At 42.3% G+C, this 16564-nt stretch overlaps 1 protein-coding gene across 3 annotated transcripts in view; it reads right to left on the bottom strand.

Annotated features, from left to right (window-relative positions):
- Positions 1-16564, bottom strand: part of GNAL (G protein subunit alpha L) — a 188463-nt gene that overhangs the window by 10756 nt on the left and 161143 nt on the right. For 2 of the 3 annotated variants that reach the window (XM_032121619.1, XM_032121629.1), the window contains exons 6-10: positions 5456-5510; positions 2996-3069; positions 2087-2145; positions 1718-1838; positions 337-467 (exon numbers count right to left, since the gene is read on the bottom strand). In XM_032121619.1, the coding sequence (XP_031977510.1) occupies positions 337-467; positions 1718-1838; positions 2087-2145; positions 2996-3069; positions 5456-5510 (440 nt within the window). Of the gene's footprint in view, positions 1-336; positions 468-1717; positions 1839-2086; positions 2146-2995; positions 3070-5455; positions 5511-11271; positions 11391-16564 lie in introns of those variants that run through there. The other variant, XM_032121638.1, reaches the window with a different exon arrangement.

Here is a 16564-nt window from a genome sequence, read left to right on the forward strand (position 1 = left end):
CCCCAACAAAGTTCAGCACTGTGGGAGGCCCAGGCAGAAGCATCTGGCAAGGGGGAGAGATGTGTGGCTGCTTTGCTCTCCTAGGACTGGTGGTGCCTCCCAAACGGGGAAGGCAGGTGCTCTGGAGCCGGAACCCCTTCAGACCCTGCCCACACCGGGGTGCCTGTGAGCTACGTGCTGCTGGCATGCTCCTTACCTGACCAGCAGCTCCTGTGAAGAACAGTGTGTGCTTGTGAATGTGTGTGTGTGTGTGAGGCAGAGAAAGAGAGACAGGGAGAGGATCTATGGGCTGGGCCATGCCAGCAGGTCCAATCCCAGCATGGGGAAAAACCTTACCATCCTCAGGTACAGTATAATGCGCGTATTCAGGAAAGTAATCTTCAATTTTTGATTTCCCTGCCAAGACTTTTTCAGCCAGCATGTCCTGTTTATTCAAGAATAAAATGATAGAAATGGTCCGTAACCACCTGTCAAAAACAAACCAAACGTTTGTGTTATCTCTCACATGTTAATCAACAAAAATGTATCACATTGATAGAAAATGTACTGGCTATCCCTGTCTGGACAGTGTGAATAGTGTAGAACATGCTTCAACAGAAAAAGAAAGATGAACTAAATGATTGTTTCAAAAGGTCTTCACCTGTGCTGGTGGGTATATTTCTAGGGTCAGTAAATACATTTATAAAAACTGCAGTGGACATTGCTGAAGGGAGTAGCTTCCAAAATTTTTTCTAAATTCTCTTTTAGATATCAGGTTGGGAAACTGATGACATTTTCTAGAAGCACCACAGTTCACAACCAGACATTACTGTCTGCTTTATTTGTTTGTGATAAAGTAAAAAAAAAAAAAAAAGGCTAGAAGGCTAGGCTAGAAATCTCCCTTCCCTCAGACTACTCTGTCTAAGCTACTGTTCATCCGCACAGATATCCCATCTTTTAGGGTGGTCTGTATGACACCTGATGAATGAAAAGAAAATAATCTCTCTTTTCTTCCCCAGTTAATCCATCACTGTGACAATGTGCCTTGGGATGCGCAGTTAACATTCTTCCTTCACTCTACCTTCAATCACTTCTCACTGCAGAGCATCCTCACACGTATGTGCTGAAAACTTCATTACCTTATTTTGTGCATTGTTTTTATTTGTTCTCTACCAGGAACCCATTTGGGTTGCTATTTGGTTACGTACCTATGGTTTACAGGCACTGTGGCAGAATGGCAATTTAATGGCAATTCCAGTTAGGTTAGATCTGAAGCATTATCCCCCAAGGCAGAGGTACCCTGTGCTCTCAGAGATGACCCTTAGGAGAGCAGCTGCCCAGGTAAGGAACAAGCACAGCGAGCTGCTCCTGCCACTGCGTTTGAGGAGATCAAATGTGCCTCAGAGGATCTCGGTCTCAGCCAAGCAGCACAGTGATGCCAGAAGAGGGTCTCCCCTGCCTCCCTCGTAGCAGCCAGCCTGGGTGGCTTGCCCTTTCCAAGCTGTCCCCACGCCCTACACCATTTCTGGCAAGAGTGGTGAAACGCCGCATGCACTGTCCCTGTGCCATGGCCCCTGCCAGGGAGGGGTGCCACCGTGGGGACACCCTGAGACCTGACCCAACCTGGGTGTTCTCTGAATAAACAATCTGACCCCATAGCAAGGGGAGTCCTATTCTGTAAGGAGTTGAACTGTAATTAAACTGGGGAGGGGTGGGTGGGAAATGAAGTTTGCGTTACCTATTATTCCAGATACTTTTGAAAAGGTCCAGGGATTCCCGTAGTCTGTTTGTGTTATTGTCTTCCCTTATTACCATGTTGTAGCTGCTGCAAGCCACAACGAAGATGATAGCTGTGACATCTGGGCAGAACACACAAAAGAAAGGCAGAAGGAAAGAAAGGAGAGAGAACAGAACATCTCTGTTATCCCAGCACATACTCTTCAGGGCAACACTGCCATTACTCACCAATCAGCCAAAAATACTAAAAAAAAGTTATCTGTAACACTGGACTCCTGTGCTAGTGAGATACTGTGTGTGGATATGAACACGAGGCTGCTCACACCTCAGAGAATAAGTTCAAAATAAAATATGGAATGTTTTTACTTACCATTAAAGCACTGGATCCATTTTCTTCTCTCATCTCTCTGGCCACCTACATCAAACATGCTGTTAAAAAGCCATAGGATGTTATATCACTTATGTGCACTAGGAAAAATCACACGAAGCATGCACAGCCCGAGGGTTCAGTTTAAAAATCTGACAGCCCCAAAGACAGAGGCAGTAAAATATCCCCTGAAGAGGAGAAAGATCTGCTGATGCTGCGCTGCATGTCAGAGACAGCTGCACTGCTCCACCTGCCCCGCTCTGCCAGGAGAAGGCTACTGAACCCATAAAATGAGAAATACACTCTTCAAGGACAAGCATTGGCCTTCCCAGTCCACAGAAGTGCGTATGACATGTAAGGCTGGACCCACTGTACTATAAACAAGGACAGGTTTCAGGGTATTTTGATGCATGGTGGGGAGAGGGCATCTCTATATGGAGGAGGACATGGAGGCAGCTCGGCCCTGTGAGCACTGCCACCTTTCTGGGCAAGAACTTGAAAGAGAAGCCACTCTGACTGTGGGTGTTTTACAGAGACACAGCAAAAAAACCACAGAGCTTGCAGCCCTCTGGAAGAAGGGAGGATTCCCACTGACTTCTGTGAGCTCTCATCCCCAAAGGTATTTTATGATTTTACAGTGCTATACCAATGCACCAGTTTTTACAAGCAGCCACTCACAACCCTACTACAGACCACTACTAATATACATAACTAATAAAAGCTATTTTTTGCAAAGTATGAGGTAATTTTACTAGGACCTATGGAAAGAGAGCTAAAAAGCCAAATCAAACAACTAAAACCTATCCAACTCCCACCCTAAGCCTACTATACCACGCATACCTGAGCACAGACATCTGAATGGAGTTGTTAAAAATTAGTATGATATTCATAAACCATTACTAATAGACTTACTGGAAATTTACTTTATCTACTTGAAATCTTGTTTCAAAAATCCCTGATGTCAACACTCTGCATCTTAATAGGTCCTGGAAATAAGAACACAGAAGCTGATTAGTAAGGCTTTTTTTCTAACCCATTTTGTTTTTAAAAGCTTGGAATACTATTTTCCGTGAAAAGTCTTAGATGTTTCATTTAATTAAAGTTCAATCAGACCTCTTGGTAAATTGGCATTTGTCTGTACTGACATGGTAGATAAACTTAATCATGATCACTGCATTTGGTTTGTGCACACTCAGAAAGCAGGAGACCCCATCTGTGTTCTCCTTACTGCCCACTGAAACCTGTTCTTGATGGTCATACACCTTGGTATGTGATGACGATAATGAATTCTAAAGTTACATAAAACTAAGAAAAATGTTATTCATGTTGTAAAGTCAAGTATTCAAATGTTAGAAAACTCCAGATTTACAGTTGCCCAGGTAACCTTAACTCTGCCCTCTTTTGTACTGAATGAGACAGGAATCCTATTGAAATAATAGCTTGTGACTGAGTAATTAAAGCTCTATTACAGAGCACAAGGGAACAGAATTTAGGTTGTACAGAAATGTGGCATTTCTTTCTTATTTTTTAAACTAGGGATACTTTACAACTTAACCGACTTCCTTTCAATAATTAAAAAATAATAATTTCCTCAATTCTCAAGGGGAGTAGGCAAAAGCGATATATGATGCCCCCTTCATGGATGGAAGGAGGCAGCCTGTGGTGCAGAGTGCAGGCACAGCTTGACTTTTCTCCCCTACCCTACCATCTACTGCTTCTGGTAGCCAAGGCAAACCATGGCTGCTTTGACAGCTGCATGCACTCAGCTGAAGGCCACTTATTTAATACTTTCAGTTATTTTATATGTTACTGTCATTTTCTGTCGCTTGCTGACATTTATTTGTTATGGTGCACAAAAACCCCCAAAAACCAGAAAGCAAGGGAAGAGAGGAAATTAGTGCTTTTTACCAGTTAATTCAGCAAGGCAACTGATACAGCATAGCAAAAACAAAAGCAAAAGAGAATCCCCCCCTCAGAGCAAAAGTTTTCCACCTGCCAAATACCAAAGGTGTTTTCTGGTCTTTCAAGACATTTCTTCTCAAAGGAAGTACCAGGAAAAATTTCTAGGTGATGAAAGACTACTTCAGGTAGAGAAAGGCCTCCCAGCAACAAACAGGCCAACACTAATGTAAACAATGAAAGCAAAAATGAGGCTTTTCTTCACTGACTTCTCTCCCTAGGTGAGTGATATCAATGCTAAAACCATGAGGTCTAGATGGAGCAAATCCCAGTGCTACTGCTTTGGTCTGAAAATGTCCTGAGTGCTTGAATAATTGATCCTATACTGGGTCGACTATAGGACACTCTTGTGGATATGGACCTAAACTAGGTCTGAAGGAACAGGCTCTGCTCTGCATGTTTCCTTGGGTGATCTATGGCAAGTCACTTAATTTCTCTGAATTTCAGTCCCTGACTGCACGGTGAGATTTGACAACTCTGTTTTTTTTTAAGGGCATCCACGTGTTACATGGTTAGACTGAATTATCCAGTGCAGGGATTCTCTCCTGCCACCTGTATTTGCAGCTTCTGATGTGGGCCACAATCTTGGCTGAGACTGCTAGATGACAGTGGCATAGCAGCACTGAAAAATAACCACTTCAGAATGTTTGCTGAAGAGACATCAAAGGAAACCACACAGCCTGAGCTCAGGGAAGGCAGCCGAGGCCAGGCAACGCGGTGAAGCCCCTTCTTATTTCAAGGCTGCCCCAGTTCAGCCTTAACATGAATGTGTTTGTCACTAGAGCACTCCAGCAAGATGTGTCACAGCATCTGGGAAAAAAATGTACTGTCCTGCAAATAAGGCTTAAATAGAAACTCTGCTGCCCACAGGAGATGGGCACAGGCTGCAAAGAATGGATCTGCACACCTGCAGACAAGTCTGCAAGTTCTGCTGCCGCCACTGGTGCTCTCCCCTGAATCTGGACAACAGATCCACTGCAAGCTTTTGCCTCTGAAGAATCCTTCTGATAGACATGGGAAGTCTCCCGCTGGGATCACCTCCACGATTGAAATAAAGCATTACTTCTGTGTAGCAAAGGCTGGTGAGGGAAGCCATAAGCTTCTATGTTTCTGCTTTCTGATTTTTGTTCCAATCACCCTTTTTTGTGGGACACAGAACAAGAAGAGGAAGCAAGAAGACAAAATTGATGTATTACAGGAATCACCGACCTACATATAACAACAGTAGAAGACAAGTTTGCACCACCAAAAAGCCTCTTCTTCTTTAATATCCCTTACTTAAACTGCTAGACCATATTTTGGTATTCTGCCATATGCCTTATTTCAGCTGCAGTAAAGACTAAAATAAATTACACAGACAATCCAGATGAATGGGAGTCTTGGTTCAGACCCTGCCCCATTATTTTTACTAACCTGATCTGTGGGTGTGTAGTCATCCATGCTGACGCTGTCAATTCTTTCTAAAAAGCTAGAAGAAAAATAAACATGCACTTAGATATGTAAAATATTGTCTAGTAGAAGACATTTCACTACCTTTTCTAGTTTACACTCCTGCTGAGAAGTAAAACACAACTTGAATAGTAAAGTTACAAGCCTGATGATTTCCTTATATTGCTGTAGGTTACATTTTACAAGGCAAACAAACATATTACCCAGACTTTGTTTCAATATAGCACTTTTAAAGTTACCACTACGCAGTGCTCACAAGTGGTTCAAAATGCAGTTAAAATGCTACAATTTTGGGAGGTCCACCAAAAATACTACGACTAACCATAGATCTTAACATCATACGGTTGTTAAGACTTAAAAAAGATTTTGGAATTTGATACAGAAAATGTGGCAAAGGGGTGTCTTTATTTAGCATAATGCTGATCAAGTATAATGTTATGTTAATTATGGTCTCAATAATGTTAGCAGAATTGCTTGTTGGTACATACAAAAAGCCTTGGACTGACTTGCCGCCCTCCAACACTGCAACTAAAGCACAAAAAGTGGAAGTTAATGAATCTGACTCTTTATGTCACCAAAACTCAGTGAGATGCACAGAGTGAAAGAAGGACTTACAGCTGCAGGGAAGGGCAAGAGAAAAGAGAACCAGAAAAACAGGGGGAATTACATTCTATGATTACTTATTAAAGATTTTTAAAGCTTTAATTCTTTCCTAATATGTGTTAGAATGGCAGCACTTAAGGACATATAAAAGTGATTTTATATTTATTGCTAAAAGAGGCAGGTTCTCCTCTCTCACTTCCACCCATTTCTTAGATCTGGCTCATTTTCCCCAGACTGCCTGTATGACTTAGAAGCTTTCTTGAATTTCTACATTTTTATTTGGTATTTGGCAGTGAATATCCCATTGGCTGACACATCCCACTACAATATTATCAAAAGGCATGTTTTCCTCAATTTTACTTGAGTGTGCATGTGGAACACATGTCCCACTTAATTGCACTGGGAAAGAAAAAAAATCAGTGAACTCTTGACTTAAAATATAACTCACTGTTAACACAGGGGTCACACACACTGACCAGTTGAAAAAATAGCCCCCTAAAAGCTGTTTGTAATTCTCATAGCAGTTTCCCACGGATATGAACTGAAAGGAAAAGGAAATATACTGCATATGTATTTACTTACAATATTTTCCCTTTTCGAACCTCCACTGTTACAGCAGGGAAACAAAATGCAGTATCTACAGTTAGAATATCCAGCTTTTCTTTCTGGATGATCAAGGTGTGATGGCTAAGAACAGGTTTTTTTTAAAAAAATCACTGTTAGGCACAACCCAATGGGTGCCTGATAGCAAAACTATATGGGAGAAACTCTAAAGAAAAAGCATCTTTTCACAAATCCTCCTTCCTTGCCAAAAGCCCTATAAATTTATATAAGAATACAAAAGTATATTCCTATAGGAAGCTACAGTCACCATGGGAAAGCAGTTGTATTCAGGCTGAACCTTTTGGTCAGATGATTTTCATCACCTTGAGAACCTTGACCGAGCAAAGTTTAACTTCAGTTATCCCCACAGCTCATGCAGACACCAGAGCAGAGTGATGCATTTTTCAGTGACAACCTACTACCAGCAGAACTCTCATCTCACGCTTGAAGCACAGGACATGAAACAAGAAGGCAAAAAAGCCCAAATCCAAAATGCCTCCAGGCTGAAACTTCCTGATCACAGTGTAATTTTCCTTAACATGGCTGTTCTTCTAAGTCTGCTCCAAAGTACGGACTATGGCTGACACAGAAAGGGATCTACTTAAAAGTGCGGATTGAAGTCAGTGTTTGTGCACAATTACAACACCACCACAAACCCTGCCAGACACACAGTGAATTGGCTTTTTTTGCAGAAGCATTTCTTGGGAAGTTGGTGTATAAATCAGAGACAATACATTCTCCGATGTCTACAATACCAGGACCATTTTGGCAGAATTTATCCAAAATGGTTAAACACAGTATTTAGTGCTAACTCACACCTTTCTCACAAGTGCTATACAAGTGCTCAAGGGAGGTTTTTGGTTGTTAGCACTTGCATGTTTCCGACAGGCAAATTATGGTAAGGAACAGAGGAAGCTCCTTAGTAACTGCATTACAGAAGTAATGCAGTTACACGACACACAATCCCTGACAGGTTGGGAAAGAGCTAAATCTCCTAATTAGATGTCCTACCTATCAGTTGAAGTCATCTTCCACTTCGTCCCAGCAGAAGGACCAGTTTTGAATAGCCTGAACTGCAACACTACAGCTAAGAGAGAGCCAGCTCTGACAAACATCATGGGCTTAAAAAATAACATTTGACACAGCAGCTGTACCATTAAATGCTTGTAAGGTTGCTGTCTGCATGTAAGCCATATTAAAATAAATGCAATGATTTACAAGGTTTACCTGCCACCTTGCTGTAACAAGCTGGAATATCACTAGCATCCAATAAATCCACATGCAGCTACTATTAAGATTAGGATAAATTTTGTAGCTTTATAGAAAATTAACCTTTCCAGTGTGTGATGGAAAGGCTTCCTAAGACTTCTTCTGCAACTACATCGCTAAGTGTGCAATGAGATTTCTAAGACAGCGAAACAGAGACAGCTACACTCTTACCTTTTCAAAAGAAAATCAGTTCTTGAATATCCTTCATATGAACTCCTTACTTGTCTAATTAGCACAGCACCAAAAAATAGTTCTGACAGGCAAATGTACACATTAGGTACAAGTAATGGATTCCAGATAAGATAAGGAGTCAGTACTGCCTTATTTCTAAACACACTAACTTCATTCTCAGTACTGCATTAAAATGGAAAAACTGAAATTACTTTTCTAAACTGCTTTCCAGAGAACGTTAACTTCACCTAATCCTAGCTATCTTGAACAATTATGTTCTGACAAAACATAAATTATTTTATACATATATAGATATTTACAGATCAGCAAATTTTGAGTCTGCATGACTGAAATTTCAATTTAAAGAGCTTAAAGTACAAAAAGATCTCTCAACTGTGGTAACGATCATGTCTCAAAGAATCAGTGTGAGGAAAACATAATAACAGAAGAATGAATAAAAATGGACACCAAGTATCACTTACTCTCTTTTTAGATCCTGTTTTTTTCAGCTCAGGGATATAATTATTTTCACAGAATCATGCCTTTTTACAATACTGACAGGTATTCTATTTATGTAGCTTCTATAGAAACCCATACTCAGGATTTATGTTAAATTATGCAGTGACTGTTTTGCATGCATGTGCAACGAACTTCAAACTCACACATTCAATTCAACTGTGAATAAAACAATAACATGACACAATATTTATATTTCTATTTCACAGTTGTGGTTTTACTTATAAACGATTCAGTCAGATAACTAGTATGACATTTAGGTTCTTCTTAATTTTACAGTAGAGTGTTTTACATTTCCTTACACAGAGCAGCAGAAACTACCCTTTTCTTGAGAAATTAGTTAGGCAAGGTATTGGAAGGAAGGTCTCCTCTGCTCTGTTTGGAAATGCAGTGGTTTGGTTTGGCAACAAATTAAAGCAAAGTAAAATGGACCGATAAAGTTAAAAAAAATAATGAGCTACTGACATTATTATATCTATTATTAAGCTGATCTGTAGTTTTATAAATATCTTCAGTGAGTTTCCTAGGAAACTCAGCTGACACTTAGTTTGACAAGCAATCTCTAAATTTTATATTATGCAAGCTGTGAACACAAAAGTACAGGTTTTAGATGTGCCTGCCAGTGCATGTGGGAACTATCAATAAGCATTATTCTCTTTAAAAACCATGGCAATTTGAGCAGCAGTAGCAGCTATATAAGAATTTCTGAAAAAAGGATTCATAAATGCACAAATAAAGAGGAGGTAATCGTACATGAAAATCCTTTTCTCACTGAATAAATCACTACATGGCTCTGTATAGATATTCTGACTCCACAAACAAAATGACAATTAAAAGAAAAATCGTGTCTTGAGAACAATATGATAGACAGAAAACCCATGCTATATTTGTAAGTGTACTTTGACATCCAAAGAACTGGAAAGATGAAGTGCTAAATCACAGATCAATACACCAAATTAGGCATTTTAATAAATCTTGATCTACTTCAACCATTTTTATGCTCTCACCGTAACATTTCAATGGCCTTATATCAAAAAATTCCCATGGAAAACAAGAAATCAAACCCATTCAAAATGCTTGTCTCTTTAAAAGGAAAAGGTATAGTGGCAAATCCTTATGGTTTTAAGTTCTCAGGTGAAGAATCTCAAAATTATCTTCAAGTAAGCTGTGGGGTCAGCAAACCTTTACAATTTGGATGGACCATTAAGGGCTTTGCAAACTCCTTAGCCAGGCTCAAATAAACACATATATATATGTGTGTGTGTGTGTGTGTGTGTGTGTGTATGTATGTATGTATATGAAACCATCCAGAACTAGGACTTTTAATTCCACTCTCCTCAGATATGAAGTCACAGGTGAGGCAGACACTTCACAAGAAAAAAGAATAACCCAAGTCTCTAGGGAAGTGAAATGGAAAAAAAAAAAATTTTTTTTTGTTTCTGCTGCAGTTCTCAGGGACATCAATATTGAACTTCCCCCCCTTTCCCCCCCCCCATTACATATATATACACACATACACATATATATTTTTTTAATCAGCTAAGGCATTATAATCCTGTTAATTCTTCCTGCAACATTTGAAACAGGAAACTGCGGATTTCTGCTTTCGAGAATACCTGAATACCTTAGGCTCCAAGGCCGGGCTTCAAGCAAACGCACGCTATTCTGATACATTTCTTGGTAAGTGAGAAAGACATAATGAAAACAGCCTCCAGTAATATTCTAACCCCCTAAAGGATTTATTTTCCCAAGTCATTTGCTGAAAATACCAGCAGAAATTCCTCAGAAGGCTTGACAAAATTTACCGGCTAAGGATTTTCCTGCCAAATTTAAATCATCACTATATTTTAAATACAGCTTCCACGTGACAGAGGAGTACCCTTCTCTCCCCTCCATACCACGCTGCAGTCGCTTCCCACCAGGAGCCAGCACGCGTGCGACGGCACAGCGAAAAGGGGCAGAGCGAAAAGGGAGAACCAGACCTGTTGGGATCCGCCCTGGCTCACGGATGCTGTGCCCCAGTTTTGAAACACCAGCTGCTGCAGAAGCTGTTACGGAAGAAAACACCCAAAGCAAACACACGAGTACTAAAGATGCTGCTGGAACAGAGCGCCGCCTCCAGCAGGGCTGGGAACCCACGGATCGGTGCTGGGCTTGTCACACGGGTTTGGCCCCTGCTCCGTGCCCTGTGCGCTCCCGGCTGTACCAAGTCCCTGCCTGACGGCGATCCCGCGTCCCTCCAGCCGCGGGGACACGGCCGGGGACACGGGCTGTGCCGGGGGCGACAGCCGGGAGGGGGCGCTCTCTGCCCGGCTCCCGCTCCCGCTCCTTTCCCTTCGCGTCCCTTCCCTGCCCGGCCCCTTTCCCGGACCGTGTCCGCAGGCGGAGGGAGGCTCTGCTGCGTCTCGCCCCGAGGTTGTTGCTCAAACACAGGTAAAACATGAATTTAGCAAAGATCTTCTGAATTTACCTTGCGTATCCCTTTTGTCAGCTTTCCCTCCCGTACCTCCCCACGGCCTGCCAGCCTCCCAGCAGAGCTCATGCTGCGCTGTCCAGGGCTGGTAAAGGGCTGCGTGGGGATGACCGAAAAATGGTGGGGTTTGTCCACAGAAACGCACCTTCACCCATCCGTAACTCCCAGCTCGCCAGCAAGGAGAGCCTGCTGTGTCAGGAGACGAAAAGGTTAAACAGGAGACCAAGAGGGAGAGCAAAGTACAGTCATGCCTGAAAACCGCCAGCTCCTTATCCGCCCAGGGAAGTTTGAGGATCTGTGGTTCAAAGGATCTGCCCAGCCCTCTGCTCGGGCCAGGGGGGACGCAGCGGCTGGAGGCGGGGCACCACCGGCCTGCTGGGGACCACGGACAAGTGATACGATTGTACAACCTCTGGCAAAGCCATGTGTTTCCCCAGAGCAGCACCATCCATTGAGCTTGCTCCAGAGGGAGAGGGGCAACAAGACTGGGCAGGGTCTCAGGCCACCGATGGTGATCTCTCCTGGACACTCAAGCTGTGCTGCACAAGCAGCTTGACTGGGAGCATGTAACCCATTTTGTTTTGCCTCCCCGGCCATAGCTGCTGCCAGCTGTGGCCCCAGCCACCATGAAGCCATCAAGAGCACTGCTGTCATGAGAGGCTTTACTCGTACCAGCCATCAATGGTCCCCAGTGATCGCACAAAGCAGGAAAACTCCAGTTTAAACCCTATTTACTGATGACAACTTTGGCCAAGACACTAAAAGCAAAGACAGATGATGATGGCTGCAACCAAGGGCTCACATACCATTCATCAGGCATCCTTCTCCTTCAAGAAGCCAGACTGCTGGTGGCAACTGGGGGCACATTTGGTGAGGAGAAAGAAAGATGGCCAAAATCTGTAGTTTTCATGGTCTGTGGGTTTGGTTAAGGGAGTTTCCTAGCAGACATCCACTTTAACCTCACTTTCTCCACTGCTAAGTATGTACTGCAGAACATCTCTAAGCTTCGCAGGCTTTGGCATGTGCCCAGCTATTAGCCTAAACAAATGCACAGATAGTTTGATTGCATTAAACATTTCAACTGTATCAGTAATACCCCCTTTTTGCTTAATAACAGCAATACCACTTTTAACTGAAAATAGATGAACTAAACTAAAACATGAATAAACAGTATGACTTCCATAACAGCTTGCCCCCACCGGTTCCCTAAATTTGTTAAGAAGCAGTGCAAATTTTGGGAAATGCATTTCTTCCTTCTAAATTTAGCAAACTAACCACTTCTTGGCTTAGCAGATGTTTTTGCTTTCTGAGCGAGAGGCCTATGGGGATCATCATTAACCCTCTTCTTAACATAAACACTGACTAAGACTTAAATCTGGAAAACTGTCATTCACACAGAAAGGTTAACAGGCTCCAGCAGAAATGAGACTCATCATCTGCAACTTCTACCACATGGGATCTCAGAGAACAGGGAAGATGACAGGCAAAGAGAGAAAAAAGATGAAAGGTAATTTATTCACTTATTTTAGAAGGGACATTATTTTTCTACTGCGTGTGTTCAGATGTTTTATTCCCAGGGGTGCAAGTGGTGGAGCTGCTGCAAAACACAGACTAAGAATGAAGCACTGATAAAATCTGAAGCTTAGACTGGCACATGCAGACCCTCCTTCTGACCAGCTAGAATCTACTGAATTCACTGTATCTTCTTCTTCCTTGTGAGTGGATAATCCTAGGCAGACAATCGTTATGTGCATATTGATACACCCATGGAGTGTTTATATGGACACAGATTTGAGTTCTGCAATGTAAAGGCTACACAGAGGACATCCTGCAATTTTAAGTGCAATTTTAAGTGCAATTTTGAACAGAGGACCCACAGATAATAACCTGAAAACAGAAAGCTCATATTGTGGTATCCAGAGAGATCTGGATCCCAACTGCTTTGTGAGCTGATGTACGGCAGATTAGGATCTCTTTATCCACTGTCTGAATGAAACAACTATTTAACATCTTCCACCAACTACACAGACTGGTGCTGGAAGGGAACCTGAGAATACCTGAAACATCAGATGAGACACATGCAGAATGCAGCTGTCTCATCAGGACCTGCAGAATGTGCCTTTTGACAGAATGACAGATCAAAACCTTAGGTTTATGTCCCACTAACTAAACTGCACAGAAGACCTCACCTCCATCTCTTCTGGTGAATTCTTCAAAAAGATCTTGGACTTTTATGTTCAGGAAAGCTGAGGAAAAAGCTGTGGGAAAAAGCCTTGGTAATACTCAAAGCTATAAAATGCATCAGGTTTACAAGCACCAGATACATACCATAGCATTGCTAGCGGATGTCAAAAGTTACCAAAATGTATTTTCGCTGGATGTTGCACAGAGTTTCCCCTGTTGCTTACAAGTTTATCTTGCTGTCATAATGGAAAAATTATTTCAGTGCAACTTACAAATTCTGGTTCATGGCTTTGTTTTCAAAAATGGTTGCACAGTAGATATCTTCCTAGTGTACACAAATTCACCAAGTACTATGAGTCCTGAAGAATGCCAAATCCAGGTTAGAAACAGCAATGGTTGTTAGAAGTTGAAGATCACTTACTCTGGTGGAAGTGGTTTGGAATAATAAGTCTGTTATGGTGACTGCAAAAATGGAAAAACCAGTTTGACTGGTGTTTTCTACAGAAGAGAAAGCAGAAAATCCCCAAACAGGAGAAGCAAAGGTAACAAAACACAGACTGAAAACGAAGTCATGAGAAGTTTGTGTTTACCTGTGGCACCAGTCCAAACACAGTGCAAAAGAACTTGCTGCCAAAAGTTCTCAGACCTATAATCAAGCCAGATGATTCAAAAAAGAGGATACTAATACTCTCTTGAAAACCCAGATGAAGAAAAGTGAATTCTTTAGGGTGGCGAACACTCTTGGCCAGGAAAAGCACATATGCATATTTATTACTGTCTTCAGACCTGTGCCTTTTTGCTGACACGAGAGTGAAAGGAACAGCGTGTTAGAATCCTGAGCAAAATGAGAGTGTATCTGTTTGCTTTCACCTATTGTGTTTGTCAGGTGTTGACACGACCCAGAGAATTGACATGGCTGGAGGCCGAGTGAGTGCTGGGGTTAAACAGGAGAACAGCAGTAGTTTCAAGGATTAACATTTGGATCACAGGATCAGCTCTCATGACAACGTCTTGGAGGCTCCAAGACATAGGCAGGATCTGGAGTTCCTACAGGTAACAACCATTCAAGGAATATGAGGGCTCCTACCAACTATCCTACCAGAGAAGAAGCTTTCTGGGATTGCATGTAAAACCTGAAGTATGCCATCAGTGCGAACCAAGAAAATTTTTCTATGAGAAAGTCAAGAAGGCGACCAGCTTCCTGCACAGTGGGAAAAAAGAAACTCTTAATGCCGACCTTGCAGAACAGCTGGTAAAATTTCCTTTTCCTTATTGCAGTTTATGAAGTGCAGTGATGGATCATTTCTCTTCTGCACTTCTGCACTCCTTAATCCTTGTCTCAGCTTTAACAGTGCACTCTCATACCTTCACCTTGTGTGAAGGACATGCTTCACAAAAGGTAAGGGTCATGCTGGACACAACTCTATGAGTAATCCTTTGATGTGCTGGGCTGCTGTGTGGTTCACCAGCTTCTTCTCAGAGTTACTGAAATAGGATATCACCTTGTCAATGTTCAAGGCAAGAAAACTTACACAACAGGACAAAAATTAATGGCTCAGGAGTTAAAGGACAGAAGGATGATGAGGACTGACATCCTTTCAGCAGTTCCTGAGCATTTAACCTCCAAACACCCAACAGAACCACTTCACCTATCATTCAGAGGTAGACCTGTTGCCTTCACTTTTGCAAAGCTAAGGGACATGGCAACCATTCATCTTCAATGGGAAGGACTCAAAGCTTGCTCTCTTCCCAAACTTGTTCATGCCAGGCACTAGAATTTATTAGGGCTTCCCTAATTGTAGTCTAAAACAGATGGGTTATCCTTCTTATTCCCACGCACAACACACTCTGGAGCTGTTAATGAAAAACAGTATCTGGTAAATATCTGTGTATGATCATCCGCACTAGAAATTACCAGGTGAAAGTAAGAACATCAAGAAGAAAGAGGTCTAACAGTACAGATACAAATGCTAGACATAACCATTAGAGTCATAAGAAAATTCCTGTACCTTTACAAATGCTGCTGCTGAGACATTTTCATTAAATCACCATTATCCTGCCCATTTTAGAACAGGATATATTTAACCACTGAATGTATTCAAGCAATTGGTCACACCACCTACGGCTTGGCTGAGTGATTTCCTTGGGTAGCTGGAGGAAGACATGGAGCTAAAGCAAGAAGATGAATTGTTACTACAAAAATGGAAGGAGAAGAATGCAGTGACTATGTCCAGCTTGCTAATAATTGGCCTAATTCCACTTAGCAGCTATAAGCTATTTAAACAAGGGTTTAAATAAAACTTAAGTGTTAAAAACTAGCCCTACAACCCTGCTACCTGTGCATTTGAGAGGAAGTCATGTTAACAACTGTTTACTATTAATACAGCATTTTGTGAAAAGCATTCCTAATGCTGCACTCCCTGTTTCTTTACACTCTCATCCATTTTCCTCGACTCTTACAGCGCACAGTGCACTTGTACGATTAAAACAACATACAATGACCTGAGTTTGAGGAATGAGGAAAGTAATTATGCAACAACCTGATTATGTCCTGCTTCAAGTTACTTTAAAGATTAGGTTACGCTTCTGTTTTTAATCATTCTGCCCTGTACCCAACAGGTGGTTGTCATTTCCTGGGTCTGGTTTACAAAAAGCTGGAGCAAAGGGATCTTGGCTTGTGGCTAACAGAGAATTTGGCACCATGGGCAATCTTTGCTGCTCCCTGTGTGGACTCCACACTGAAATGTTGGCTGCCAGTGCTCCCACACCATCTTCTTCCTGAGGAGGGAGAGCTCAGAAAGGAGGGGGCTGAGCAGCACTGGACAGGCTGTGCTGGTGCTGCAATACAGCAGCATGGCCCAGCCAGCCTGAGGACCTGCAGGGAGCCACTGGGGAGCCTGGCAGCTGCAGCTCCTTGCACGATCGTGGCCAATATTACCACCCCTGAGGGTATGATGGTGGTACTCTGCGAACAACTTTGGCCTTTACAGCTGAAAAGTCACCCTGCCACTTCCTAGGAGCTATTGCTTTGTGCACCATGTTCGCATCTGCAAGGAAGGGCAGAAACTTGATAGAAGCCAACTTATTTTAATAAATCCCCTGAGGCCAATTTCAAACCCTGGACTACTTCTAAAACTCCTAACAAGAGGCACTGAGAAGGAAGCTGAACTTCCTAATTTGTCTTCTCCACCCATACAGTTAGTGGAAAAAACGTGGAAGATTTATGCAATAGCAGATGGAAAAGGCTGAACAGG

This window comes from Corvus moneduloides, chromosome 1, assembly GCF_009650955.1.
Source record: "Corvus moneduloides isolate bCorMon1 chromosome 1, bCorMon1.pri, whole genome shotgun sequence".
NCBI classification, from domain to species: Eukaryota; Metazoa; Chordata; class Aves; order Passeriformes; family Corvidae; genus Corvus; species Corvus moneduloides.